This window comes from Acomys minous (genome assembly GCF_964271855.1).
Source record: "Acomys minous genome assembly, chromosome: 8".
NCBI classification, from domain to species: Eukaryota; Metazoa; Chordata; class Mammalia; order Rodentia; family Muridae; genus Acomys; species Acomys minous.
In genome coordinates, this window is record NC_140489.1 from 111,174,672 (window position 1) to 111,201,736 (window position 27,065).

General features: G+C 42.7%; 2 protein-coding genes across 7 annotated transcripts in view; one reads left to right on the forward strand and one right to left on the reverse strand.

The window, feature by feature from the left end:
- NDUFAF7 (NADH:ubiquinone oxidoreductase complex assembly factor 7) overlaps nucleotides 1-12,033 on the forward strand; it is a 15,576-nt gene extending 3,543 nt beyond the window's left edge. For 3 of the 6 annotated variants that reach the window (XM_084793272.1, XM_084793271.1, XM_084793274.1), the window contains exons 5-10: nucleotides 2,060-2,273; nucleotides 3,134-3,192; nucleotides 3,699-3,809; nucleotides 6,101-6,244; nucleotides 7,462-7,635; nucleotides 8,020-12,033. In XM_084793272.1, coding sequence (XP_084649398.1) covers nucleotides 2,060-2,273; nucleotides 3,134-3,192; nucleotides 3,699-3,809; nucleotides 6,101-6,244; nucleotides 7,462-7,635; nucleotides 8,020-8,235 — 918 coding nt within the window. In that variant the 3' untranslated portion in view covers nucleotides 8,236-12,033. The remainder of the gene's footprint in view (nucleotides 1-2,059; nucleotides 2,274-3,133; nucleotides 3,193-3,698; nucleotides 3,810-6,100; nucleotides 6,245-7,461; nucleotides 7,636-8,019) is intronic. The other 3 variants (XR_014781338.1, XR_014781339.1, XM_084793273.1) reach the window with 3 other exon arrangements.
- Nucleotides 10,573-27,065, reverse strand: part of PRKD3 (protein kinase D3) — a 68,868-nt gene continuing 52,375 nt past the window's right edge. The window contains exons 13-19 of the mRNA XM_084793270.1: nucleotides 25,406-25,478; nucleotides 23,040-23,146; nucleotides 19,898-20,059; nucleotides 19,267-19,365; nucleotides 17,727-17,994; nucleotides 15,455-15,540; nucleotides 10,573-14,745 (exon numbers count right to left, since the gene is read on the reverse strand). Coding sequence (XP_084649396.1) covers nucleotides 14,572-14,745; nucleotides 15,455-15,540; nucleotides 17,727-17,994; nucleotides 19,267-19,365; nucleotides 19,898-20,059; nucleotides 23,040-23,146; nucleotides 25,406-25,478 — 969 coding nt within the window. The 3' untranslated portion in view covers nucleotides 10,573-14,571. The remainder of the gene's footprint in view (nucleotides 14,746-15,454; nucleotides 15,541-17,726; nucleotides 17,995-19,266; nucleotides 19,366-19,897; nucleotides 20,060-23,039; nucleotides 23,147-25,405; nucleotides 25,479-27,065) is intronic.

Genomic DNA, 27,065 nt, shown 5'->3' on the forward strand with positions numbered 1-27,065 from the left:
AATCAAAAAGTAAAATGACCCTGGTGAGGGTAAAGATGAGGCTGTGTGGAGGAATGACAGTTCTCACGTGCTGTCATACTGAGGTATGGGTGTAAGTTGGTGCAACCACCCAGATTAGCTTACTGGATATCTGTCAGAGTTGCTTACACTGTCCGATGCACACCCTTAGTGCTCACACACTCTAGAGGAAGTGGTGAGCACACACCAGGAGACTGTACAGGAAGGTGGCAGCATTGTGTTGAGTAACAAAGACTTAGAAACAACCCAGTGGGAAACTGAATCTGACCATGTGGTAAAGCCGTGCAGTGGACAGCACAGTATCAAGTGCTGTGAGAGTCAGAATACAGCCGTGCTCACAATGCAGCAGTACTGAGTAACACTAGCATTCGTGAAAGAATTCATATCATGATTTTAATGTCAAATCCACGATGAGTGAACAGGAAACAGTCGCTATGTGTTGATGTAAGTACATTTAGTAATCTAGTTTATGAGGTAAAGTCGGTAAGTGGTTACCTGGGGACAGTGGCATTTGGGGATGGAGCGAGGACTTTCAAGGACTGCTCATGTCCCATTTCTATGCATGTGTAGGTGCATGCACGTATTTGTGAGTGTGCACATTTCAATGTGCATGTGGAGGCCTGCTGTTGACGTTGGGTGTCTTCCTCTATTGTTTTTCACCTTAGTTTTGAGATAGGATCTCCTGTTGAATCGGGAGTTTGCTGAGTGTGCTGACTGCTGGAAAGCTCCAGGATCCTCCTGCCTCTGCTTTGCCAGGATTGGGATTGAAGGTGCATGCTGTCAGGTTTTTTTTCTTTTTTCTTTTTTGGGCTAACCTCAGGCATTTTACCAACTGAGCATCTTCCTAGCTCCAGAGGTGGATATTCTTTCATTTCTCTTTTCTATCATTTTTCCCAGATTTTGTAAAAGTATTTTGAAGGGAAATGTAATACTATTTGTTAAATTTTAAGCTATTGTTGTTTTGAAACTCATTAATGTTTTTGAGATTAATTTGTATGATTTTTTCTTGGCAATTTAATGTAAAAAATAATCATTATGGATTTAATTTTTTTTTCCAGACAGGATTTCTCTTTGTAACAACCCTGCCTGTCCTGGACTCACTTTGTAGACCAGGCTGGTCTCGAATTCAGAGAGATCCACCTGCCTCTGCCTCCTGAGTGCTGGGATTAAGACGTGAGCCACCACGCCTGGCGTAGTTTTAATCTTTTGATAAATAATTTTTGCTTGAAATGATTTCTCCCCTCCCCCACCCCTAAGACAGGGTTTCTTTGTGTAGCTTTGGCTGTCCTGGACTCACTTTGTAGAATAGGCTGGCCTTGAACTCACTGAGATCTGCCTGCCTCCTGAGAGTACTGGGATTAAAGGCGTGCACCACCACGCCCAGCTGCTGAAAAAAAATTTTTTTTAAATGACAAATAAGCATGCGGTGGTTTAGCCCCTGTAGACTCATATATTTGAATGCTTGGTCCCTAGCTGGTAGAAATGTCTTGGGAAAGATTAGAAGGTGGCCTTGCTAGAGGAGACGTATCACCAGGGATGGGCTTTACGGTTTCCAAAGCCCATACCAAGCATCTCACTCTCTGCCTCTAACTTGTGGATAAGAGGTAAGCTCTCAGCCACTGCTCCAGCACCATGTCCGCCTGCCTGCTGCCACGCTCCGCACCATAATGGTCGCACTCTCTGAAACTGTAATCAAGCCCCCAGTTAAATGCTTTCTTTTTCTTTCTTTCTTTTCTTCTTCTTCTTCTTCTTCTTCTTCTTCTTCTTCTTCTTCTTCTTCTTCTTCTTCTTCTTCTTCTTTTTCTGGTTTTTCAAGATAGGGTTTCTTTGTGTAGCCTTGGCTGACCTGGACTCACTTTATAGACCAGGCTGGCCTCGAACTCACAGCGATCCTCCTGCTCTGCCTCCCAAGTACTGGGATTAAAGGCATGCGCCACCACACCTGACACTCTCTTTTCTAGGTTGTCTGGGCTATTGTGCCTCTTTGCAATAGCAACAGAATAGTAACTAAGACACAGTCTTCGCTTCTTTTCTGTTTTAGGTGTTCAGTCAACTTAGATCTGTGCTAAAAAACTGTGACATTTCAGTACACCTAGTAGAGGTGAGTCAAAAGTTAAGTGAAATTCAAGCAGTGACACTGACAGAGGAGAAAGTCCCACTGGAGAGAGATGCGGAGTCGCTGGTGTACATGAAGGGTGTTACAAAGTCTGGGGTTCCAATCTCCTGGTACCGAGACCTGAAGGATGTCCCTAAAGGTACAACTTTAATAGTCACCACGTGAAGTCCCATGTCTGCAGAAAATAGATGGCGCTTTTTTTTTCTAGCAAAGAACATTCTAAATAGAAGATCTCATAACATTTTCTAGAAACCAAAAATGTAAGTGTCCTCCACACTGTGTAGTGTTTCCCTTTAGCTGGGACAGTCCAGATGGCGAGAGGGCCGGAAGCAGCAAGGGCTGAGGTGGACAGTTAGCCTCTGCTCTCAGGTGGTAAGCCTGCCGTGTTCTAGCCTAGGCGGCTTTGACAGTGTCGTGGCAAGATCTTTAGCAAGACACCAAAAGCCACCGCCGGCCTCTGCTTTCTAGGCGTTATATGAAGCTCCTATTCCTTTTCAGGCAACCCATTTGAGTCTCCTTGGTTTAGACCTAGTGATGAACAGAAGACTTAGCTGACCGTGGCAGGATTCAGTTCTCAGGGCATCATGTGCTAAACGAGGAGCAGGGCTCTCTTTGTCTGCTAGCCACAGGCAGTTTGCCGTAGAGCTGCGTTCCTTCCTCAGCCCGTGGGCCGAGACCTCCTTGGGGGTTTAACTACTCTTTCACAGGGGGCGGTAACAGACCTCCTGCATAGCAGGTATTTATAATTCATAACAGTGGCAAATGTACAGTTATGAAGTAGCAATGAAATAATTTTATGATTGGGGGTCGCCACCACATGAGGAACTGTGTTGAAGGGTCGCAGCATTAGGCAGGGTGAGAAGCACTGCCGCAGACGACAGTACGGGACCATCCAGGCTGCAGTGTACAGGGTCAGGCACTGTGTTTCATGGTCAATGTTCAGTAGAGTTACTTGGTGTGAAATGCTGAATCACTAATTTTTCCTTGTATTTGTAACAGGATACAGCTTTTATCTCGCACACGAGTTTTTTGATGTTCTTCCTGTGCATAAATTTCAGGTATTGATGGGAATGTTGTTGCTTACCCCAAGCTCTTAAAGCTGTGCTAGTGAACTCTCGGTGCTTACCCCTGCTTGCCTGGCTTAGTATTATGTGGGGCCTTCATGAATATGATTGAGAAGCAAAATTGAAATATCACCCAGAATCTTTACTCTCTTATGAACATTGCTGTGCATTCTTAGTTTCGGGCTGAAGACATAAGAGAGCATAGGATGATGAATGTGTGTGTCATCGCAGACTTTAAATCACAAAAACTAAAACTTTGCTCCATCCTTTCTGGGGGAGTTTGGGTTTGGTGATCAGCTGCGCCTACGGCAACTTCTAAGGCAAAGAGTCAGTCTCATGTAACGTAGCCCCGGAAGTACCAGGCTGCGTGCTCGGGCTGACCTCTCCTTCCATCTCTGCGCAGCCCCGGGCTGCTTTTCTTCTGTAGCTCTGTTTGTTCCTTCATGAGAACATGATGTCTGAAGATCTCGCAAACCTTTATTTTTATGTGTTTTGTTTAGAAAACCCCACAAGGATGGAGAGAAGTGTTTGTTGATGTCGACCCACAAGTTTCTGATAAACTGAGGTTCGTCTTGGCGCCGTGTGCGACCCCAGCAGAAGCCTTCTTACAAGTATGAATCTGAGTTTTCCTTCTAAGCCCGTGTTGCCGCACAGTAGTCCAGTCTGTTCTCTTAGCCGCCACCTCAGCGTCTTCCCGGTGGAGCCGGAGCACGTGAGGGGCTCTGTGGTGAGAGCCACAGCGGCGGCCCGGAGGGTGGGCTGCACTGTCTCCTGTGTGTCATCTCACTGTGATGCAGGAGGCCGGGCTAGTAAGCCTTTACTCACCTGAAGCCCTCCGCTGTTCCCTGGGCATGAATGACGCACGTGATCCATGGGGAAGGTCCCCTGTATCAAGGCAGCGTGGTGAGTCACAGCTGAGTTACCGAGCATCGTGGTTTGCTCTGTGTGCTCTCGTTATTGTCATCAGTGGGCAAGAGCACAGCTGTTGAGTTCTATCTGCACCGAAACCTCCCTTTGGTCCTGCACTGTGAACAGGTTAACTGCTGCTGTCTGGTGCCATAAGGAATGCTCCCCAGAGCTCTCCATCTTAGGACTGTGCTTAGCTTTCTTCATATATTGGTGTTTGACCTACATGTGTATGTGAGGGTGCTGGTCCCTGGGGACTGCAGTTACAGACAGTTGTGAGCTGCCACCTGGGGGCTGAGAATCAAATCGAGGTTTTCTAGAAGAGCATCCAGCGCTCTTAACTGCTGAGCCATCCTGCTAGCCTCAGGGCTGTGTTTTAAGGTCCCCAAACAGCACATGCCTCTCAGGAAATCTGAGCTACTCACTTATTTTCTCTTCTTTACCCCAGAATAATATTTTATGTTCTAGATGTTAATTAAGAATTTCCTAAAGTTTTCAGTTTTAAAAACAAAGTTTTTAAAAACATACCTACGAATCTGTTTTCTTTACAAAGTACAAGTTAAAATATCATACTAAACACTTGTGAAGTTTTATTTTTTCATATTCTGTGTAATTCTGCTTAAACGACAAACATATTTATTTATTTGTTGGGTTTTATTTTTTTTCTTGTTTTGCTTTTGTTTTGTTTTGTTTTTTTTTCTTTTCTTTCTTTAAGACAGGATTTTTCGGTATAGCCTTGGCTGGCCTAGACTTGCTTTGTAGACCAGGCTGGCCTGGAACTCAAAGTGGTCCACCTGCCTCTGCCTCCTGAGAGCTGGGATTACAGGCATTCGCTACCATGTCCAGCTGACAAACATATTTATAAGGCTACCAAAGAGCTGCTTCCTCCCTGAGGTCACACTGGGCCCAGCAGTCGTCACTTCGAGTTTTTGACTTAAATAGCATTCACTTAGGGGAGGGTTAGCATCTCTTTCATTTGAGTGGAGCCTCAGGAGTGCCACCTGTCACCCTGCAGCTTAGTGTGAGGTGGTGTGAGTGTCAGCAAGGGAACCTGAGGCCTGCTGGCAAATGCCTGAAGAGGCGGGCTTTGTGATTTTTAATTTGAATTTTTTTTTTAGCTGTATTGGCAGATCTAGTGTCATTGGGGCTAAATGTTTATTATTTTCCTGAATCCTCACTATAGACCTTTGTGATTTTTGTAGCTATACTGGTTTATCTACAATCATTAAGGTGAGATTTCACTGAATCCTCACTACAGACCAATAGCACATTTTAGGAGAATGCAAAGTCTTGTCTCCCACTGAGCAGTAGGAATTGCTAAGGTCCAACCCTAAACTAAGTCTGTGACTCCACATGTCTTGTGTGTGCTCCATCTTAGGCAGCGATGTCACTGTGGGTCATTATTTTGTTTTCAGGGGGTGGGGAGGGAGTAGAAGACAGCGGTTTTCATAATGAACATGACAATAGCAAACCCTACAAGATTGTCATTATTTCAGTATGCTGCTGCTCAGAGATACAGAGTACCACGGAAATGCTACCTGCCTTCGTGCAGGGAAACACAATTGACTGAACAGGGTCTGATTTCATGGGATTTAAACGAGTGGTACTTTTGACAGTATTTCTTGAGTCCCTGTTAATATTAGTTATTGCTCCAGGCAGACAGGAGGCATTTCCTCACGCGTTCAACCCAGTGAACTGTTTTTATATATTAATGTAGGAAAGTGTTTTTATAATAAAATGATACTGCCCTTGGCAGTGTGGGAGTATATATGCCTATTAAAAATAAGTAAAGTACTGAAATGTCTGCAAACTTAATGTCCAGCATGAAAGAACCAAGTTCTATATAATGAAAAGGATGTCATGTCAAACACTGGCTAGACCATATTCAAGGTGAATTCCTTGTTAATTAAGAAATGTTCATTGTAGAAATGTGAAGAGCCGTAAGTAGAAGGTTCTTTCGAATGACACAGTGTGATTCTAACTACCCCCTCACCAGCATGACGAAAGAAGGGACCATGTGGAAGTGTGTCCCGAGGCAGGGGTCATCATCCAGGAACTTGCTCAGCGCATTGCAGTAGCTGGAGGTGCTGCCCTGATTGCTGATTACGGTCACGACGGAACAAAGACAGACACCTTCAGAGTACGTACCACAGAAGGGCAGGAGCATGCTTTATCAGAACGTTACTGCGAGGCCCGAAGTTCCCCGAAGAGTTGTCTCATCTTGGTTTAATTAATATTAATTATGTTGTTATAATTACCCATAAGGCTGGGCACAGTGGTTCTCAACTGTAATCCCAGCACTCTGGGAGGCAGAGGCAGGTGGATCTCTGTGAGTTCGAGGCCAGGCTGGTCTACAGAGTGAGTCCAGGACAGCAGAGGCTACACAGAGAACTCCATCTTCAAAAGCCAAAAGAGGAAAAAAAAAAGAAACAACAAAAAACCCAAAGCAAACCATTATCCATAAGATTCTGGATCTTACAGTCATTCTGAGCACAAGCCTGATATGCATAGAACCTAGGGAGCATTGGAATAATACAGATTTTTGGAAATATTTTCTTCATGTTAATGTTTCTACTCTGCCTTCATTTTAAAAAAAAAGTACTTTGCACAGTTAACATAGCTACTGCAAACTATTTTAATGTGTTTTTCTTTCCAGATATTTCCTTTCACCCTTCCTAAACATTCTTTCAGAATGTTCTTTAAATATGACTAACCATGTTGACTATTCTTTAATTGGTACATATTTAGCCAGAGGCTATTATTCATTTTCTACATCAGTGGTTCTTTGTTTCTGACTTCATTATTGTTAGGAATTCTTGCCAGGCAGTGGTGGCACAAGCCTTTAGTCCCAGCAGAGGCAGGAGGATCTCTGTGAGTTCCAGGACAGCCAAGGCTACATGGAGAAACAGTCTCGGAAAAAACACAACCAACCAACCAAAGAATTCTTGCCTGGAAGAATATGTTAAAAATGATGGTCTCTAGCTTTCCTTCCAGGGTTCTGGCTGGGCAGCTCTGGGCAGAGCACACACCATATTCTTAGGCGGTTTTGAGTCTGTGGAGGACAGGTAGGATTTGTAAACCACTACCTAGGGTGTGATAACAAGACCTCGCCCACAGCATCAGTGGGCATGTTAAGCAGCCTTATACTAAAGGTAACATCCTTAGGAACTCCAGCTTCATGTAGTCCACTGGGTTTTCCATGTGTCACCTTGTGTGAGGAAAGGATGTCACTGCATCAAGTTTAAACCACAGACTTAGGCCATACTGACAATGTAAAAAATGGACTGATAAGATATCCTTTCTTTAATTTCAACAAAATTAACTATAACAGAGTAAAAACTGTTCTTCATATCCAAGGGGTTTCGTGGACACCAGCTTCATGATGTCTTGACTGCTCCTGGAACAGCAGACCTGACAGCTGATGTGGACTTCAGTTTCCTACGCAGAATGGCACAAGGAAAAGTAGCCTCTCTGGGTCCAGTGGAACAACGAACCTTTTTAAAAAACATGGGCATTGATGTCCGGCTCAAGGTAATGGCTTACTTAATACTAAATATATGAATTCCAAAGATTAAGTTGAGCTCTCCTTGCTTACTGTTGTTGTGGTGAGCAGGCACTGGTGTTCTTTCTGCAGAAGCAAGGGCCGGGGAATGTCCGTTTGCTAAGTTTCTGTATGAGCCATGTTCATGGGTATACATCTTATGGCTCCTCTTCTAAGGATGCTGAAATGTTACAGAGCAAATCACCTGCACTATCTGCTAAAGATGCAGATGTATACATTTGGACCACAGCATCCTACAGTTAGAAGCATGCTGTCATCATATTTGGGGAATCACTGTACTGCATCATGTACGTTTTTAGTGGTGCACTGGAGAATTCTTCCAACGACTTTTGTTAATGACCTTTCCCCCTCAGATTCTTTTAGATAAAGCAGAAGAGCCATCGGTGAAGCAGCAGCTCCTTCGAGGGTATGATATGCTAATGAGCCCTCAGAAGATGGGAGAAAGATTTAACTTCTTTGCCTTGCTTCCTCTTCAGAGACTTGATGGTGGAAGTCAAGAAAGGAATGCCTGTCAGTCAAAAACCCCCACCTCATCTGTAGCTGGGTTTGATGAACTTGTTTGGCAGTGACATTTCAGCTTGGAGTTTTTCTTCCTTAGTATGGATTAAAAGTCAAAATAAAAGAAATTTACTTTGTATATTGAAGGTAATAAGTGTTCAAATAACCTGTTTTATATAAATACAATAAAATGGTAGAGTGTTCAAGGTTATAACTCTTGGTATAACTGTTTTCAACTTAGTGAAGTAATTTATTGTGAAATTGTTTCCTTTAATCAAGCTAGCTGCTGTTTTTACTTTTTTTTTATTCACTTTACATACATGATTGTAGCCCCCTTTCCCTCCCTCCTTTTCTAGTCACACCCTCCCACCCTCTTCCGCCATTTCCCCCTCCCTTTCTTCTCAGAGAAGGGTACTCCCTCTCACTCATCTCCCCTGTGCCATCCTATCCTGCCACTTCCTGTTGCATCAGACCACCACTGAGGCCAGACAAAGCTGCCCGGGTAGGGAAAGCAATCCAATAGCTAGCAACTGCATCCAGGTCAGTGACAGCTCCTGCTCCAGTTGTCCTAACAACCCACAGGAAGACTGCGCTCCTAAGTGTAGGGGGCCGAGGTGCAGTCCACACATGTACTTAAGGTTGGTGGTTCAGTCTCTGTGCCAACAGATCTAGATATTTGATTTTTTAAAAAGTGAAAAGTAGTATATTCTGACAGAAGGATCTCTAAGGTTTAGGAATAGAAGTCAGAGTTGGACAGAGCTGACGTGGGTGTTTTTACAGTTATGATCCTGTTTTTGCTGAAGGGGATAATGAACTGAATATGCTACAGATTTAGTTTTCTGTTCTGTGGTGTGCATGTACGCAGAGAAGATGAAGGAAGAGTGGCTGGCAAGGAGCCAGCAGCAACTCCTCCAGTGTGGAAGCAGATTCAGAAGGGCTACACATGCTTCTGTGGATGTAAGTAAAGACTGATACTAAAGAAGTAATAAAAACCACAGTTAAAAAAGGCTGCAGCAAATCTGACTTTTACTGAAATAAGACTTAAGAGTAATATAACTAATGAGGGACACTTTCCTAAACTGAGCTCATTCTGCTGTATTTTCAGATAAATGTAACATTTTAGTTGTGTATTGAGTTGGTCCACAGGACTGTTATATAGTACTGTAAATGAGCGTTCTTGGGAAGTGTTTATGAGCAGCACCGTCCTATGAGAGGTTAGAGGGAAACAGTACTGGCCATGTCTTGATCTTTAGTTTAAGTGCACCGGAAAGTCACTGGCGGAGTGGTGTATACCTGGTACTTAACTCCTGCTGCTGCTTAGCTGAGGATGGTGTGAACACTTTGTGTCCATTTTTAGGTCTACAAAGATGTTTCAAGCTGATAATGATGAGATATGGTAGGTACTGATTTACATTCAGAATTTTAGATAGGAAAGATGTTTTCTTTAAGACTGCCAAATACAAATAGCCAAAACACTATGAATGTAACATATATACAATTCCTGATTGTTTTGTGTTTTTCTTGCTGTAGTTTATTGTATATATGTGTAATAATGTGAGTATGTAAAAATATTTAATAAAAAAAGGAATGAGGCTGTTTAATTGGTGTATGTGGTGTGCACACATTTCAGCCACAGCACCTACAGTTACAGTAGGAACCCTGAGACCACATTTTGGGCATTACGTTTACATGTGGAGGTTTTTCTCCATTGCTCCCACCTTAAGCTTTTGAGACAATGTCTCTTTCTGAACTCATAGCTCTTTAATTTGGTTAAAGATCTTGGCTCTGCCCATTCCTGTCTTAACCCCTTTCCCCAACAGTCTCACTGGGGTTACAGGCACGCTGTGGGGCTGGGGACCCAATGCGGAGCCCTTCTGTTCGCACAGCAGGTACTTTACCTTCTGAGCACACCATCCCCCACCTTAAGCCAGTCCTAATTCCTCTGTTCTGCTTTCTATCCCTACATTTACTGTTTTATTTTCAAAGACTAGGTAATACCCACAACTGGCTCCTCCCAAATAATAATTATTTAGTATTTTATAATTAAGAGGGAAGAATCTGGTAGTGCTTTCTATATCAAAATCTGGAAATTTATTTTGCTTATTAGACATTTAGTTTTTCTAAGTGTTCTGGTGACTGCAATAGTTGAATATCTGGGCTAGTTACTGAAAATTTTAATTATCATTATTCTTTGTACTTGCATTCCAATAAATTAACCCTCTACATAATTACCTCAAATGCAGCATGCAGCTTAAATGACTTTTTAAAAGGTTTTCTTTGGCGTATGTATGTGGGATGCAGGTAAATACAATCAGTGCTCTTCTATTACTAGGGAAAATATTACAACCAAGTACAGCTCCCTTGGGATACTTGTACTACAGACTGGCGAAGGTTTTCACATAGGAAAGTATGGTGATAGAGAAATACATTTTATTATCAAGTTTTGAGAATATTTACAAAAAGTGGGATGTAACAAAAAATATAAAATGTACTAAACAGTGTCATTATGCACGGCTTTGAAAAGTATCACGTTTCTAAGAAACAATTACTTTTTATGCAAACACAACTTGGCTTTAAGACAAAGACAAAAGGTTATGCAGGTTACACATGGAGTTGATACTCAACTCCGTACTATCTAACAGTGCCGAACAGCCTCTCTAGATAGCATAGGCCTTCCACAAAATCAGAGTGCAAGTAATTCACGGTTGTGAAGTCTCATTATAGAAGTACAGCAAACAGAACAGTCTCTCCAGTTAGTTTTCACTCACAGAAAAGCCATAGTGGGTTGCCTCATGACACAAATAGTTCCATCTTGTACATGTTGGTCAAACAGACTTAGCAGAAATGGAAAAATCTATTTATAGATATTTCTTAAAATGACTCTTCACAACTGCTGTATGAGAATTACAGAGATAGTGTGGAAAGTCTCCTGGAGATAGATGGTTAAAGGGACTCGACAAAAGCCTGGGTTCAAATCCATATTCAAACTCAATGAACTTTAACAGCTAACCTTGTGCCTAAACTTCTTTAAGTGTAGTTAGCTATGTAGCTATTGTGAGGATAATTTAAAGCACAAAAACTTAGAACACAGAGGCACCCTATACTGCTTGTTTCTTCAAGGACATTTTGCATTTCAGATAGATCCCTTCTTTCTTATCTGGGAAGGCACTCTGAGTTTCGGGTCTGTTCACACAGTTTTCCTTTTGCCTTCTCAGAGTCAGTGGTAGTCAGCAGCATTGACTTTCTAGATTGTCACAAACATTCACACATGCCAACTTCATGGCCACACTGAGGAAGGTAGAAGCGGAGTTTCTGATCTCCACTCTACAGACCAAGAAACTTAGAGCAGTTGTCACCTAAAAATAAAGACACTAAGACTTAAGCCCAGGCTTTCTGACTCAAAATTTTTGTTCTTCGCACAGGAAAGGAAAAACAACAACAAAACCTATTGTTGGTGACCACCGAGGAATGAAGAAAGCAAACAGCCACTATATTTCTAATGAGACGGTGGTCCTGGGTCCTTTTCTTTGGGTAAAGCACACATTGGAACATTACTAACCTGGAAATCTGAACGCACTGAACTCTAAAGCTCCAGATTTTGGAGGATTTCAGATTTATGAGTCAGAGATGCTCAACCAGTGGGGTCCGTAAACACTTCAGTCTCTGGAGACCAGAAGCCTTTCTGGTGTGGAACAGTTCAGATTAGGGTGCAGTAACTACTATGAGAGAGCTGCTGCAGGGCTGGAGTGTAGGGCGGCTCCTTCATCTGCTCACTGGTAATATGGTCCCACCTAGAGAACGGAACTTTCCTGTCTACTTCAACCCATTCTCCCAACTGCTCAAAATAAAATGCTATTTTAAGAATGCCGCCAGAGTAGAAACCAAGGGTAGCTGGTTTCAAAGACAGAGTTGAGAGTTTTCTGTGTCCATTGTGCAAACATCCACATAGCTGCACACAATCCCTTTCTTCTGGAGGGAATCGACGCTCTCGAGGAGGTGCAGGAAGCAGGTGGAACAAGTTTATCCCACCGACTGTTAATGGCCGTCAACTGAGCACAATTCTCAGACGTTTGGCAGCGAGAGACGTGGTGACAATGCCAGAGAAGATGGCACAGTCTGGGGCCATGACACGCAGGAAGCTATAGCAGCACTAAGCATGACAGCACCAGGTCTTGAGCCACCACCCGGGACATTCTTGTGTGATCCCCAGGTGATGGAACCGATTCTCAGTAGCCTGGGAGGGGACGAAGTCGAATCGTCCAGTGTGGGTGGCATCATCCAGGTGAGGTGCTCCGTGGCCACAAGCATTCCGTGTTCAACCAGTTAACGGAAATATCACCTTCCATTCGAATCACTGGGAACTTGGATGCAGTACTTGGGGCATCACAGACTAGAGGGCCTGGCAATGTAACTGATGACGTTCTCCCACAAACTGTGGCGGGAGAACTGCATCTGGGCACTTGTGCAGTACATCACACCGGATGTACCAACAGGCCAGGCCAGTGAGCCTAGAGGCCCAGGAGCACAAAACAGTGCTGTGCTTGCTCTGCTGCTGACCTTGGTGTTGCACACACAAGAAGCCGCAGTAGCTAGGAACTTTGCAAGCAATCTTGTGGTCCTAGCAGTCACTATCATAACCAGTGGCAGGAACATCACCAATGCAAAAGTATGGAAAATCTTGCTCACAGCCTCACACGAAACCATGGTGGATACCCTTGACATTACTTGAGACAAATACTATGTGGGTGGGACTATCTAAGTGGGCATTGGTATAATGTCCAGAGATCAGGTGCAGATTTTGAGCAGTTGTTCCATCAGATCGGAGAAGCTTTCACACAACCCCCCCCCACGTCACTCCAGGTAGGATTGTTGTGGCAACAAACAGAGTTCACAATGTCAACTGGGATTGTTATGACTCTTTGTGCTTTACAAGAGTTTAGATTTTCCGCAGATAGGACTTGATGAATATGCAACAGTGCTAGCCTTTGGACAACACATCATGGGGGGGTGGGGGTGGGGGAGACTCCTGGTGGTCACTGGGCCTGTTGGGAGTTTGCAGTTTGAGAACGCCCCCAATGAGTGTTCAAGATTGCAGTTTCTCAACCTCTTGTATACTGCTCTACAACTGACTGTGAAGGTAGGTGGCAACTTAGCTATGCAGCAGTATCACGGGTTAGAGACCACACAGTGCAGCTAAAACCTATCATTGCTACTTGGGTTCGGAAGTATACTACCTGGCCAGCTTCCCTGCTCAATTTAATCTATGTCAGCAACCAGCAGCAGGGCCCGAACTCCACCTATCTGCAATATACATCCTTCCTCTTTGAACTGGAATCATGGTCAAGGTTGTAGGGTAACAATTAAGAACACCACGTAGAAACCACTTCAGGTTTACTGGTTTAAAAAAAAAAAAGAAAAGAAAAAGAATGCTACTGGGTGTGGTGGTGCACACCTTTAATCCCAACACTCAGGGAGGCAGAGGCAAGTGGATCTGTGTGAGTTCCAGGCCAGCCTGGTCTACAAAGTGAGTCCAGGACAGCCAAGGCTATATAGAGAAACCCTGTCTCAAAATACCAAAAAAAAAAAAAAAAAAAAAAAAAAGGGAAAAGATAATGCTTGTTGTATAGTGACACTTACTGACTTTGTATTAACTTTCCTTTTTAGAATGTATCTAATTTTGCCTATAAATTATCCAACCCCAGGTGAGGGTAAACTGTGTAGTTAAATGCAGAGCTGTGCCCACTGACTGGTGGCATACAGCAGGCATACTGATAGTGTGAATTGAGAACATCCGCGTTTAGCGGCAGAGCTGGGTGATGAGCAGCTATTTCTATCCACTCTGTAACACAAATTGTCCAGTTATCCTAGTGGCTACTGCAACATACAAAAGGTGACAATTTTATTTAAAGATACATCCCCAAAAGGTCAGCAGTACAGTGTTCCGTTTATAGGGACCCAGAAACAATCGATGCCTCCAACAGTAGACAAATATTAAAAGTCCTTACAGCAAACCATATATTGCTAGCCTCATAGTTACTGCTTAACTACAAACTTGTTGAATAATCAACCTTATAAGCAGTAACTAGACAGTCGTAGGCTTTTAAAACAAAAGGTATAGTAACAGCAAAGGACAAATTAAGTGCTAATGTGAAGGATTAAGAAAAATGACAGAACCAGTTATTGCTTATGCTATAAAAATTTGTAGCAAGTTTCATTTTGATTTCTGGATGTGCTTTTATTGCTCATTTTCCCTTCATGTACCTACTAATCATGAGCTACAGTATTGGTGCCACCAAGTCATCCTGTCTCTCCTCATGACTCTGTCTCCTCGCAACAACAGCCTGCAGAGAGCAACAGCGATGCAGCCAAGTATCTGCTCATGAAATGGAACGCTTCCTCACTGATATTTAAGGATCTTCCTCCATATCATCTGGATTGGGAGCCATAATGAAATGCTTTGGGTATTCGAGGTTGTGTGTGTATGCATGTATTTCCCAGCGAGCGTCATCACTTTCGTGTGTAATGTAACGTTCTCCAATGCGAGTTTCAAATTCTCTGAGGTCAAGCCAAGTCTGATAGTCCTACAAAGAAAAAATGAGTATGAACCACAGAAGACGAGACCCCGCCAGACCCTTCTCTTGTTTATAATCTTAGCTGCACAGCTGACAACTCTCACCCCTAGTTCTCATTGTAGTGTTTTAGGTTAGCAACGTTGAAAGTATTTCTTAAAATCCAAAGTCTCTAGTAAAGGGAAGGAACTAGTTTCTGGAAAATTCTCTGAGGCTTTTAAGCTAGCTAACAGTCATCATGAAGAATTGCTCTGTGCAGTTGGAGGCATACATTTACTGTTCAAAGCAGGGACAGTGCAGAACCTGTGACCTGCTTAGCTCACTAAGCCCTGAACCCAGGCTGCATCTGTTTGATGTTCACTTAGCTCCCTTATTTCCTATAAAACAGTGTATAGCTTCTCTGCTCATTCTGAAGTGTGGATTTCTGTCTTGGGACAAATCTCTGTAATAACTCACAGATGAATCAGACCAAACACAAACAAACCTTTTAGAGAGCATTTAAAATAAAATATATTGAACAGTGACAACCTTAACACTGCCTGACAATACGGACCTGAGTGACCGGCTGCACAACTTCCAGAGGCTGGAGTCACAGCACAGGTAATGACTCAACAGGGCCTAGGTTATCCCAAGAAATGTGCTGAACCCACTGCTCTTACAGTGGGTTCACTAGCAAAGACAAGCTCACAGGAGGCTAAGATGCAGAATACTTTTTTTTTACCTGTAGCCAAGGATGACTAAGAGATTTGTCAACACTGTAACGTTTTCTCATCTTCACTTGAAGCAAGTTGTTTATCAAATCAATTGCTAGATGAAAAGGCAAAATTAGATACATGAGTTTAGGGGTATGGAACCCAAACTGTGACCCTACCTGCAGGAGGGCAGTTTGATCCACGTAAAGACGGCATGGAGGGATTTCTGCTTCTTTAGCATTTAGAACTTAGCATACCCAAGTGACCATGAATGCTTCCTGCAGTAAAGATGGACGCCGACCTTTTATGTTACTAAGGAGGCAGGCAGAGTGCGGGTTACACGGGTACACTGAGCCAGATGGCTCAGCTCATGTGTGCCATACCACAGTGTGACACGAACTGTTTCTAAACTATGCAGTCCCTTGATTTCCTCATCCTCACACTGTAATTGCCAAGAAGATGAAATGAGCTTACTATAAAAGCCTAGAGTGTGCTTAGTGTACAGGTGCTAAGTATTCACTACTGCTATTTGAGGGTGAACAGAGCAGGCTCTGGCTCCAGGTAATTTCCACTGACACTGCAATGCTCTCTCCTCCCTGACTTGGTCTGAGAAGGTGGCAGAAGTCACTCCTCTTCATTAAATACAGTTGGAATGAAGTAGTGACAATAACAAAAGTTCACACTGTGCAGGTTTTAGCAAACAGGGTCGGGTGATTTGGTATCTATAGTGACAACTCAGCACATTTCCTCAGCTGTTTAGAGAAACTGAAGCACTGCAGTCACTAAAGTCCATACTGACCACAGGCTAGAAGACACGTTTGGAATAATGACATGAAAGCCTCGTCCCAACCTGCTAAGGCTTTCTTTCCCTAAGTACGTTATTAGCTTCCGTGTTTCAAAATTTTCAAACCCAAACCTATTCTCTCGACAGTGTTCACTATCTGCATCAATTTCAGGAACGTTTCACCTTCTGAGTGAGGGTCAGGAACGGTCAGGCGGATGACAGGAGCGGCCTGTGGGCCACACTGCCTTTAGATCTCTGAGACAGCGTTGAAGATCACAACCTCCTAGTGGACCTCAGCCTTCTGTTATAGGTGACGCTGGCAGACTGCTGCTCCTGACAGTCCTCTCAGTTTAGCAGGCTACTTCTCAAGCTGTCATCTGGCCCAGCAGGCATGGGGAAGGGAGAAGACCTATTCATTCTGAGGGCTGGCTAGACCTGCCTGTGATAGTCCTCGGTCCTTCTACCGTATCTAAGGGACCGTTTACCAAGGTTGGCATCTTCCACCGCTATTTAAAGAATACCAACTCCATTCCTCTTCCCTGAGGAAAGGTCTTGTATAAAGCTCTGAAACCTCCATGCTACTGGGAGCCGTACACATACCAGTGGCATACTAGTATGCCGAGGGCCCTGGCTCATGCTTGACATGCATAACAAACTAAAAACTGTGGCAGGAAGCTTCCCGGTAAGCGATCAGGACTGAAGACAGGAGCTGCAGATAGAAAAGCTCATTCTTGGTGTAAGTGCATGAACTAAAATTGTCTAGTCAAGGAGTTTACAGTGCTGTTCTGAAGATTGGGATAATCATCAAACCATATCCTTAAGAAAAAAATGTCCAACTGTTATAGCATAAGTAGATCTGAATAGCTTGCAGGAGGGGTATTCACACAGGTCTTTGAAGGATTGTAGTAGTGAGGAGGAGGGGTTGTTGGCAGGACACCTAAGCAAGATGCAGAAAAGAGTTTCAGAAAGGTCATGCAACTAAGTTTGTGTAAGAAGCAGGAGGTGAGGCTGAAGGGTGCTCAGCAAGGGCCGTCCCAGAAGCCTACACCTGCTGCGGTTAAAGGGAAGCCGAATGGGTGAAACAACTGCTCCCTGCACATGATCTAGTGGCAGTGACTATTAACTAGAGAAGAGACTAGTGGCAGCACAGGTGAGAAGGTGCTAAAGTAGTTTCTGGAGGAGGCTGCTGGGGCCTGAGTTACCGCCATCTCTAAAAAATGTAAGAAAAATAGAGACAAAGAAAACAGTTTAACAGTAGAGTGCTCGGCCTTGCAAAGTGTTGCACATCTTTACTTGGTACTTGGAAGGCAGTGGCAGGCAGTCTGAGGCCAGTCAGAGCCACAAAGTGAGCCCTATGCCAAAAATAAGAAGATGACGATGACAACAACAGTAACAACGATGACAATACAATAGAGTGCTCAAAGACTGGCAACGAGTGAGGGAGACAGAGACAAGATTATTTGTGATCACAAAGATTTTAGACTTACGGTGTGAATCTGTAATTAATTCATTTTTACCTTCACTGGAGATCTCTCGCCATGGGTTCGGTGGGTACATAAACGCAGCATTTTGGATCTGGTCATTTATGTCTTCATCTTCATTGAACGGAAACGTGCCGCTGAGGCTCACATAGACGATGACGCCCACTGACCACATGTCTAGAGATCGGTTGTAACCTTTGCTCCTGAGAACCTCGGGGGCCAAGTAGGCTGGAGTTCCCACCACTGACCTCCGGAACGACTTCTCACCAATGATGCGGGCAAACCCAAAGTCACACAACTTCACCTAGGAATTGAATATGTAAAACTTATCAATTATGAATCAATACCTGTCCCTAGATATGCTCAATGCACTTAACCAGAGGTCCTGACTATACACAAAACAGCTGTAGACGGGGAAACTGAAATACCACTTCCCCAGAGGCAGACAGAGACATTTGCAGCTCTGTGATACTACAGTAGGATGAAGAGCTATCCTAGCACTTATTTAAAAAAAAGATTTGCACTTTCTCTTCCAGAATGTAACCTGTCCAACTCACGGAGCAAGCACGCTGCTCTGCAGTTTTGATGAGATGGATGGAGGGTGCTGATCTTCTAGGCTCTGTATGTAAGAACTGTGTTTCAGTTTTGAACCCTCAGGGGCCTCTCAGAGTCTAGACACACAAAAGGACTCAATACATGTTCTGCTGCCTGAAAAATAAGCTACAATATTTCAAAGCATCCTTCATTTTACTTAAACTATCTACTGCCAAGGGTGCTACATATTATCAGGTAAGTAAAACAGGGCTTATAGATGATAACGTGACCAGTAGAAAAGCTATGAGGACTGAGTACTTTCTATGCTGATGGACCTAGTCACTCCAGATGGTTTAGGGTTGAATAAGGTCACCATAACCACTACCGTGTTCTCCTCAGGAAGACTGCTCAGGAAGTGTGACAGGCTGGGCTGAGGCCAGGACACTTCTCTTGCTGCATCATTTTAGATTATGTTAGATTTGGTTATTAATCATTATAGGTATGCCTAACAGGCAAATGCCAAGTACTTCTGAGAAGAAGTGATCTGACTGACTCGACTTAGGAAAAGTATTACTGTAAACCAAGAGAGAAGGGATGTAGTGTCTACAGAGCCACAGTGCAAACAGCTCCTGGAGGTGGAAGAGCATACTCAAATGCGGCTTGCTGTTTCTAGTATATGTCATGATACATGTCTTATGAATAAAATATGCAGTGTCATAGCTGAGTCTTGTGACGTCCCTCTTCAGATATTTGAAGGGCATAACAAAATGTGTGGTTGTGAGCCACATATACATAATTAGAACCATGCCCTGCCCCCACTCCAAAAGTTTGTTCCTTGAGACTTATTTAAATCTGAAAAAGTTTTAATGAACAGCAGCAATATAATAATAAAGCCTGAATTTTAGTGGCTTAGCTGCTGACTCCAACTGGCAGTTAGAAACGACAGTGGTGTGCACTCAGAGCTGGGCTTTGATTTGGGAGGGTACCGTGCAGACGTCCTTAGTCAGAACGGTTCTTAATCAGGTTCTGGAGAGTGTCTCACCTGAGGAAATGGCTCTGCTGATGCAAGCAGCACATTTTCGGGCTTTAAATCACAGTGCACAATATTCTTAAAATGTAGGTTCCTCAAGGCAACAAGTATCTGTAAGGAGAAAGGTTTTGAGAGGAGCAGCTGAGAGCAAAGTATGATGACAAACAGGCATGAAAACCCCCACAATGAACGTCACTACTTCACATGCTAGCTGAAGGCCTGGAGAGATTCACAGAGCTCGTCTTGCAGAGGGCTGGGTTCAGTTCCCTGTGCCTTCAAGGCAGCTTAACTGTTTGAACTGCAGTTCCTATAACCTCTTCTGACCTCCATAGGCACCATGTACACATGCTGCACACATACATACATGCAGGCAAAGCACTCATACAAATAAAATAAAAATAAAATTTAAAAGTGATCCTACCCTTTCAAAAGGCTTTTAAAACCCAGAAAATCAGCTAAAACCCACTGAGACTTCTTGAATTGTATAATAACTTCCAAACGCCACTATATTTAATCAAGATGTAGCTGTAAGTATCACTGTTTCACTTGTATTAAGGCTACCAATCCTTAAGTTTCTGAATATATAAAAAGGGTGCTGTTCAATTATCTTAGTTGCACTAGTTTCAAGGTAGAGTTGTAATACCTGTGTGACCATGAATTTGGTAATTCGCTCTGGAAGTCGACTTTTTTCACTGGACAGAATCATTTCCAACATATCTCCGTGAAGTTTTTCCATCACCACAAAGACTCGTTCTGGGGTTTCAAACATACATTCCAGATTTACAATCCCAGGATGGTGCAGATTCTGAAGAGAAGTGGCAGGGTATTTGGGTGGTCAACTTCAGGAGAGAACTAGTCTGACCATGAAACCATGTAAAATGCTGCAATGATTACATGAGTACAGTACAGAAAAAAAATAGTTTACTCTCACCCCCCCCCCAAAGAAGCTTCTTTTTGCATCAGACAGAGGCCATTACAGAAAGGCATAACTAGTCAAATGCAGAGATCAACTGACCAAAGGGTATTCAACACGCACTGACACACCTACAGCACAACACACTGACGGTTCAGAATATGTGCAAGAGCCAGAAGACCAGGAAGCCTGTGGCGAGATAGTGTCTATATAGGACAGAGAAGCTACATCTGTGGAATTCAGTAAAATGGTTGCCTAAAGAGGTGACATGCTGACATGGATGGCAGAGAACTCAAAAGGCCTACCCATAAATAAACCGCTAAAGGCAAACACTGACTTCTGTGAGGGGGAGGACCAGTCTACTCCAGGAGTGAGCCCAGATAACTCCAATCCCAAGTGGTGAGCACTAACATATGTACACATGGGCAAGGCTAAATGAAGCCAGCAGATTGTATTTATAACTTTGCATGTATATATGCAATAATAATAAAGAATAAAAAAGTTTAGAAAAGAAACTAAAAGCATATAAGATAAAACCACAGGTACTCTTTCCTAGCTGTGTGCTGGGAAGGAGAGTCATGAAGGCAGACGGTCTGTCTTCCACTCTGTCTTCTTCCCAAGACGTTTCTGTGTTTCAGCTCAGGCAGCTCACTTCACTACACACCTCCTTCTACCTCCTACACAGACCTGACACCGCACTTACTGTAGTATTTTCTTTCTTCTCCCTCCCCCCCCCTCTGTGTGTGTGTGAGAGAGAGAGAGAGAGAGTGTGTGTGTGTGTGTGTGTGAGAGAGAGAGAGACAGAGACACACACACACACACACACACACACACACAGACACACACACACAGAGACAGAGAGACACACACACACAGACACACACACACAGAGACAGACAGACACACACACACAGAGACAGACATAGACACACACACACACACAGAGACAGAGACACACACACAGAGAGACACACACACAGAGAGACACACACACACACACACAGAGACACACACGCACACACACACAGACAGACACACACACACACACAGACAGACACACACACACACAGACACACACACACACAGAGACACAGAGAGAGACACACACACACACACAGAGACAGACAGACAGACAGACAGACAGACAGACAGACAGACACACACACACACACACACACACACACACACACACACAGAGAGAGAGAGACAAGGTACACTTGGAAGAGTGGCTAGAATGTAAATGTTCGCTGACTAAATCTATAGAATCAATATCAATAAATAAGGTAAATAAGGTATGATGTGAAAATTTTGTTTCACAAAGTTATTTGTGATACAAGTTCTCACTTGAGGAATATTAAAGTTCATCTTTAAACCATGTAAATATATAAATATTGTTGAATTTACAAACTGCGAAGGAATACCTAAAGTGACCATTTTACAGAGACAGAGACACAGACATAGACAGACAGACAGACAGACAGACAGACAGACAGACAGACAGACAGACAGACAGACACACACACACACACACACACACACACACACACACACACACACTCTCCATCCTCCAAATTTTTTTTTTTGAAACAGTGTATCTGGAGACATCCTAAAACACCTAATTGTAACACGTATACAAACAACCAGAATCCACTGTGGTTATTAACTGAAGATTCTGAAGTTCAATACTCAGTCTAGGGCTCTGTCTGTGATCAAAGCCAAAGCCAAATCAATCCTTAGATAAAGATGCTTATGTTTGTTTTACATATTAGTTGGACAGCAAGATTTTAAAATTCAATGAGAAAACACCAACAACACACTCACATACAGAACCTATGTAAATGCTATTAGTATTCTACATAAAGTTAGCTTTGCTGGAAGTAGGCTTCATATGAACCTGGGGGCCAACAGATCAGAAACTTTTGTCATTCCTCTGAAAACATGAAGTGATTGTTATTTGCCAGCCATAGTAAGGCTAAAACATGGGTCAGTGACCTTTGCTTAAACACTGCTTTCTGTCTAAGAATCCTAGGTGCAGTCAGCTGTACCACTCTCACAGAAATAGATGGAGGGCTAAGAACATTAACTATTACATGGATATTTCTTAAATAGCACGCAAAAGCCATACGATGAACTAATGGGTATTTGTATATTATTATTATTTACAACACTCAGAAGATACAATCAAGCTAAATTTTTATCTTCTTGACAGTAACTTCCAAAAGAGATAAAAACATTAGATTGAAAGAAAACCATAGCACTTTATTTTATGTGATTTACATTTTGCTAACAACTGTAAAATAGACTTTAATAGGTGACACCTGCAATCCAGAACTCAGGGACTTAAAGCTGGAATCACCATGAGATGAGATTATCTTGGGCTACACAATAAACCTTGGCTCAATAAAACCAGAACAATAAAAATCCCAACCAAACAAAGTAAACACCACCAAACTTTTAATGAAGTAATGCGATATGAAGAACCCTGAACTAATAGAACACCACATTACAGTTAAAAGGCACACTTTTTACAATGTTTAGTTTTATGGTAATTAGTATATTCACATTATTTCTGAGAATTTGATGAACAAAACAATAACATAAAAACACAGCAGAAGTAACTGAATTTTTTCTTTATTTGTAGAGGTTTCACTCGGGAAAAAACGTTCTAGACAAAGTGGTATTACAGAATAAAATAATAACAGTTCCTTTAAGCTTTTAAACATTATTCAAATGTTTAAAAAAGACTTATATCATTAAATTCAAAAGTTCAAAACAAACCTCCAAACCTATCCTTGTCTGCATCATCTAAAATACTCATCCAAAATCCCATAAATCAAAATTCAAGCCTATGTAAGCCATTTTAACTTTTTACCTGTAAAATAGCCACTTCATTCCGCAGTTGACTTTCTTGCTTTGTGGGGAATCTCATCTTATCGATTACTTTAATAGCCACATCCCTTCCAGTCTTTCTGTGTTTTCCTGTTAAAGAGGAAAATAATTAAAACGGCAGCTCACATGTAACAGAAAGCTTCATTGGGAAGTTGTCTACAGATAGAAATTATGTGTTTTTACTCTTGCATTTTCTTTTGCTCATTTTCTTCTCCACCCTCTAAAGAAATGTGATGCTTTCCTTGATAGCACTGCCCTGAAGCAAAGGCAGTTTCATGACCTGAAATGGCGTAACATCTTCATGAGCCTGCTTGCTGCAAAATAACAGACCATGGTAGGTAAGTAACAGCTTTTAAGTGCCATGGCCAAGTCTTCAGAGACTGCCAAGATGGAAATGCTATACTAGTAAATCTTATTCTAGGTTCCCCAGGTCAGCAGAGTGATCACCTACAGTATACCCTCAAACTCCAGACCTTCATGTCCTAGGTATAAGACAAGTAGGCAGCATTATCTCCCTGTTTAGATGCTCCAGCTTAAGAGGTGACCACAGCAGGTGCACTTATTTGTTAGCTCCATCTAACACGCATGTGACTTGTTCTCTGCCAATCTACTAACTTGAAAATCATTCACAACTGTTTTGAGGACACCACACTAACAATTTGGCTACTTTAAAAGACTAGACAAACAGAGTGTGTCTGGTAAGACGCCAGCAGTACTTCAGACCACGGTCTCTTTTCGTAAGAGGTCTTCCAGAGGTAAAGCGAACACATCTGAAGTAGCTGCAAACCACAGATACCATGCGTGTGTAAAACCTACACGTGTTCTGGGTGAAGCACAGCAACACATACTTGGAATACAAGAAAACACAGACACCTCTAAGGCGTCCCTGGCAGTTCAGTAGGAAGATGAGAGAACCACAAAGAGTTACAGGCGCTGTGGCAGGAGGATGCCTATCATGTCGCAGGAGCACCAAGGAGGCACAATCTGCTTGTTAGTGGAGAGACAGGACAGGAAGAAAACACATTAGAGCAGTGGTTCTTAACTTGTTTGCAGGTCACAACCCTTTGGGCGCTGTCCAATGACCCTTTCATAGGGTCACTTAAGACCACCTGCATACCAGATAATTACATTATGATTCTTAACAGTAGCAAAATTACAGTTATGAAGTAGCAACAAAAATAGCTGCATGGCCGGGGTTCTCAACACCATGAGGAACTGTATTAAGGGGTCGCAGCATCAGGAAGGCTGAGAACCACTGCATTAGAGAAAGCCCTCCAGATAAGCCTGGACACCAATGTTCACTAGAGGAACAAGGGATGGAGAAGGAGCAGAGGTACAATACGGAAGCATACAAGTATGACAGGAAGATATAAAGCACTAACTACAATCGGAATGGAGGTTACATAGACAAGAAGGCACTGTAGCGCCGGCTTACTCCAAGAACAACCGGCACAGTCTGTACGTCCAAACGATAATCTCAGATGCTGATTTTCTGAAAGGTTCACTCCAAGAGTGGTATGAAAGAAGGGTAGGACTGAAAAAGGAAGCAAGGGCTTGGCATTCTGTCTTGGATTACAGCATATGGAACTCTTTCATATACACATGAGTTTTAATTAATTCCTGTAAGTCTATGGATTATAGCATATGGAACTCTTTCATATACACATGAGTTTTAATTAGTTCCTGTAAGTCTATGAGGAGTGCAATTCACTTTATCACTTTCAATAAGCAGATGGCAAGATTTTGAGACACAAGCTGGGGTGTGGTGGTACACACCTTTAAGCCTAGCACTCAGGAGGCAGACACAGGCAGATCTCTGTGAGTTCGAAGCCAGCCTGGTCTACAGACAAGACTGGGACAGCCAGGGCTACGTAAAGAAACCCTGTCTCAAATAACCAAAAAAGAAAGAAAGAAAGAAAAAAAAAAGATTTTGAGACGCAGAAGCAAAATAGGTTTCATCAGTATTCTTAAGCACAGAGCAGAATAGGGTCCAGGTGTTCTGACCTGGTAGAATATCCAGTCACTGAAGGTGACCGCTGCCTTTGCATTGGAAACTAGTGGGAAGCACACTCCATGGCCAGTCCACACACCCAACACAAACACGTCTGTATGTATGAGCTACAAGAAGAGATAAAGACCACTGTAAAATAATTTCCTGATTCTGTTACTACTAGAATTTTGGAACTGAAATGAAGGGAAACTTGGTCTTAGCGAAAGGAATTTATTGAGAGGATGCAAACCAGCCTTAGAGAAAAAGGACACTTGACAGAACTGTGAACTAAAAGAATGCCAGCTGTCCTCAAATTTTCACTTTAGAAAATATGTATAGAAAAGGCTATAATCGCTTACCTCCATAAACAATGCCGAACTGGCCAGAACCGAGTACCTCGTCTGCAAAGATCTGGTAAACGCTGCTGATATCCTGTCAAGAAAGCAAGCAAGGGCAGCTTTCTCCACTTAACACTGGCAGTGTCTCTAACTCAAATACTACACACAGTTTAATTTTCATGTCAGAGTCGAAAAATTTTATAAAGCACAAAATATTTCATGAAGCACGGGCTTCATAGCCCGATCTTATATGATGATTGAATATGCAAATATAACTTATTATTTAAGGAGACCTTTAGGAGGAGCTGGATGTGGTAGCATATACCATTAATCCTAGCACTCCGCCCAGGCAGACACAGGCACATCTGCGAGTTCAAGGCCACCCTGGTCTACACAGTAAAATCTGCCTCAAAAATAAAATAAAAAACAAATAGGGCTGGAGAGATGGCTCAGCAGTTAAGAGCACTGTCTACTTATCCAGAGGTCCTGAGTTCAATCCTCAGCAACCACATGGTGGCTCACAACCGTCTCTATCCTCTAATGGCCTCTTCTGGCATGCAGGTGTACATGCAGATAGAGCACTCATACATAAAATAAATACATAAATAAAAAACAAATAAAAAATGTAAAAAACCATAAGAAAAATGTTTTCAATTGAAAACAAATATCATATTTAGTAGTGATCTATAAAAAGAATTAAGAAAATAATAAAAACAAAGTTTTACCAAAATAGAGACCGCTATCTGGACTTACAACAACAACCACCACAACCCCCCCAGGCTAGGGTTACAGCTCAGCTGGTAAAGTGCTTGCTGTACAAGGACCTCAGATTGAGTCCAGAACCTACTTTAAAAAGATATGCATGTTGCATCTCTCTAATTCCCGTGCAGGGAGATGAGATATGCTGGTAAATGAGTGTGCCTACACTACTTAGTGCGCCCCAAACCCCCCTCCCCCCACCACGTGGAAAGTGCTCAGCAGGAATGATGCCTGAGTTTTCCGTATACATGTGCACTTAGACCTACACAGAAAATAAGAGACCTAAATCCCAGAGTGTGTTGTGCCAGACATACATGTTAAGTTGTAATGAAGACCTTAAAGGTTGTAAGAATCATGGGTATATGCTTATCAATCTCAATCATATTTTAATTTAAGTGACCACATTTTGGTTCGAATCAAATTAGACATGGGCTTTTCAAGATAGTTGAGGCCAAAGTGGAATCTTTCTTCTCCTTAGCCACGGCGTCATGGGTCATGTAGAGGTTTCCTACCATGCTCCTGGGATTCCCCTTTCTTTCCTCAATATGGAATCTCTTTTAGCCATCACCAAGACACGAGACACAGGGTTATAACTCCTGGAGCTTGCTGTCTCTTCCTGACACTCATGCTCTGTTCAATCTTAGCAAGCCCCAAACTGATGTTAGAAAACTGTAATCACTTGAAACTCCAGGTGAATGAGATATTTTTATCAGAGAACAATACAGAAAAATTTTCTAGTATATTCATTTGTTTCTTTCAATCTGATTCAAAAGGTGGCAAAGTGTGGCCTTGGCTCTCTCTAGGGCTCTTGATCCATGGTGGTTAAGTTCTTAAAATGACTGGACAAATCAAAGGAATAATTTGTGATATGTGAATATTACTTGAAATTCAAATTCCAGTGGCCACGAAGTTATTACAACAG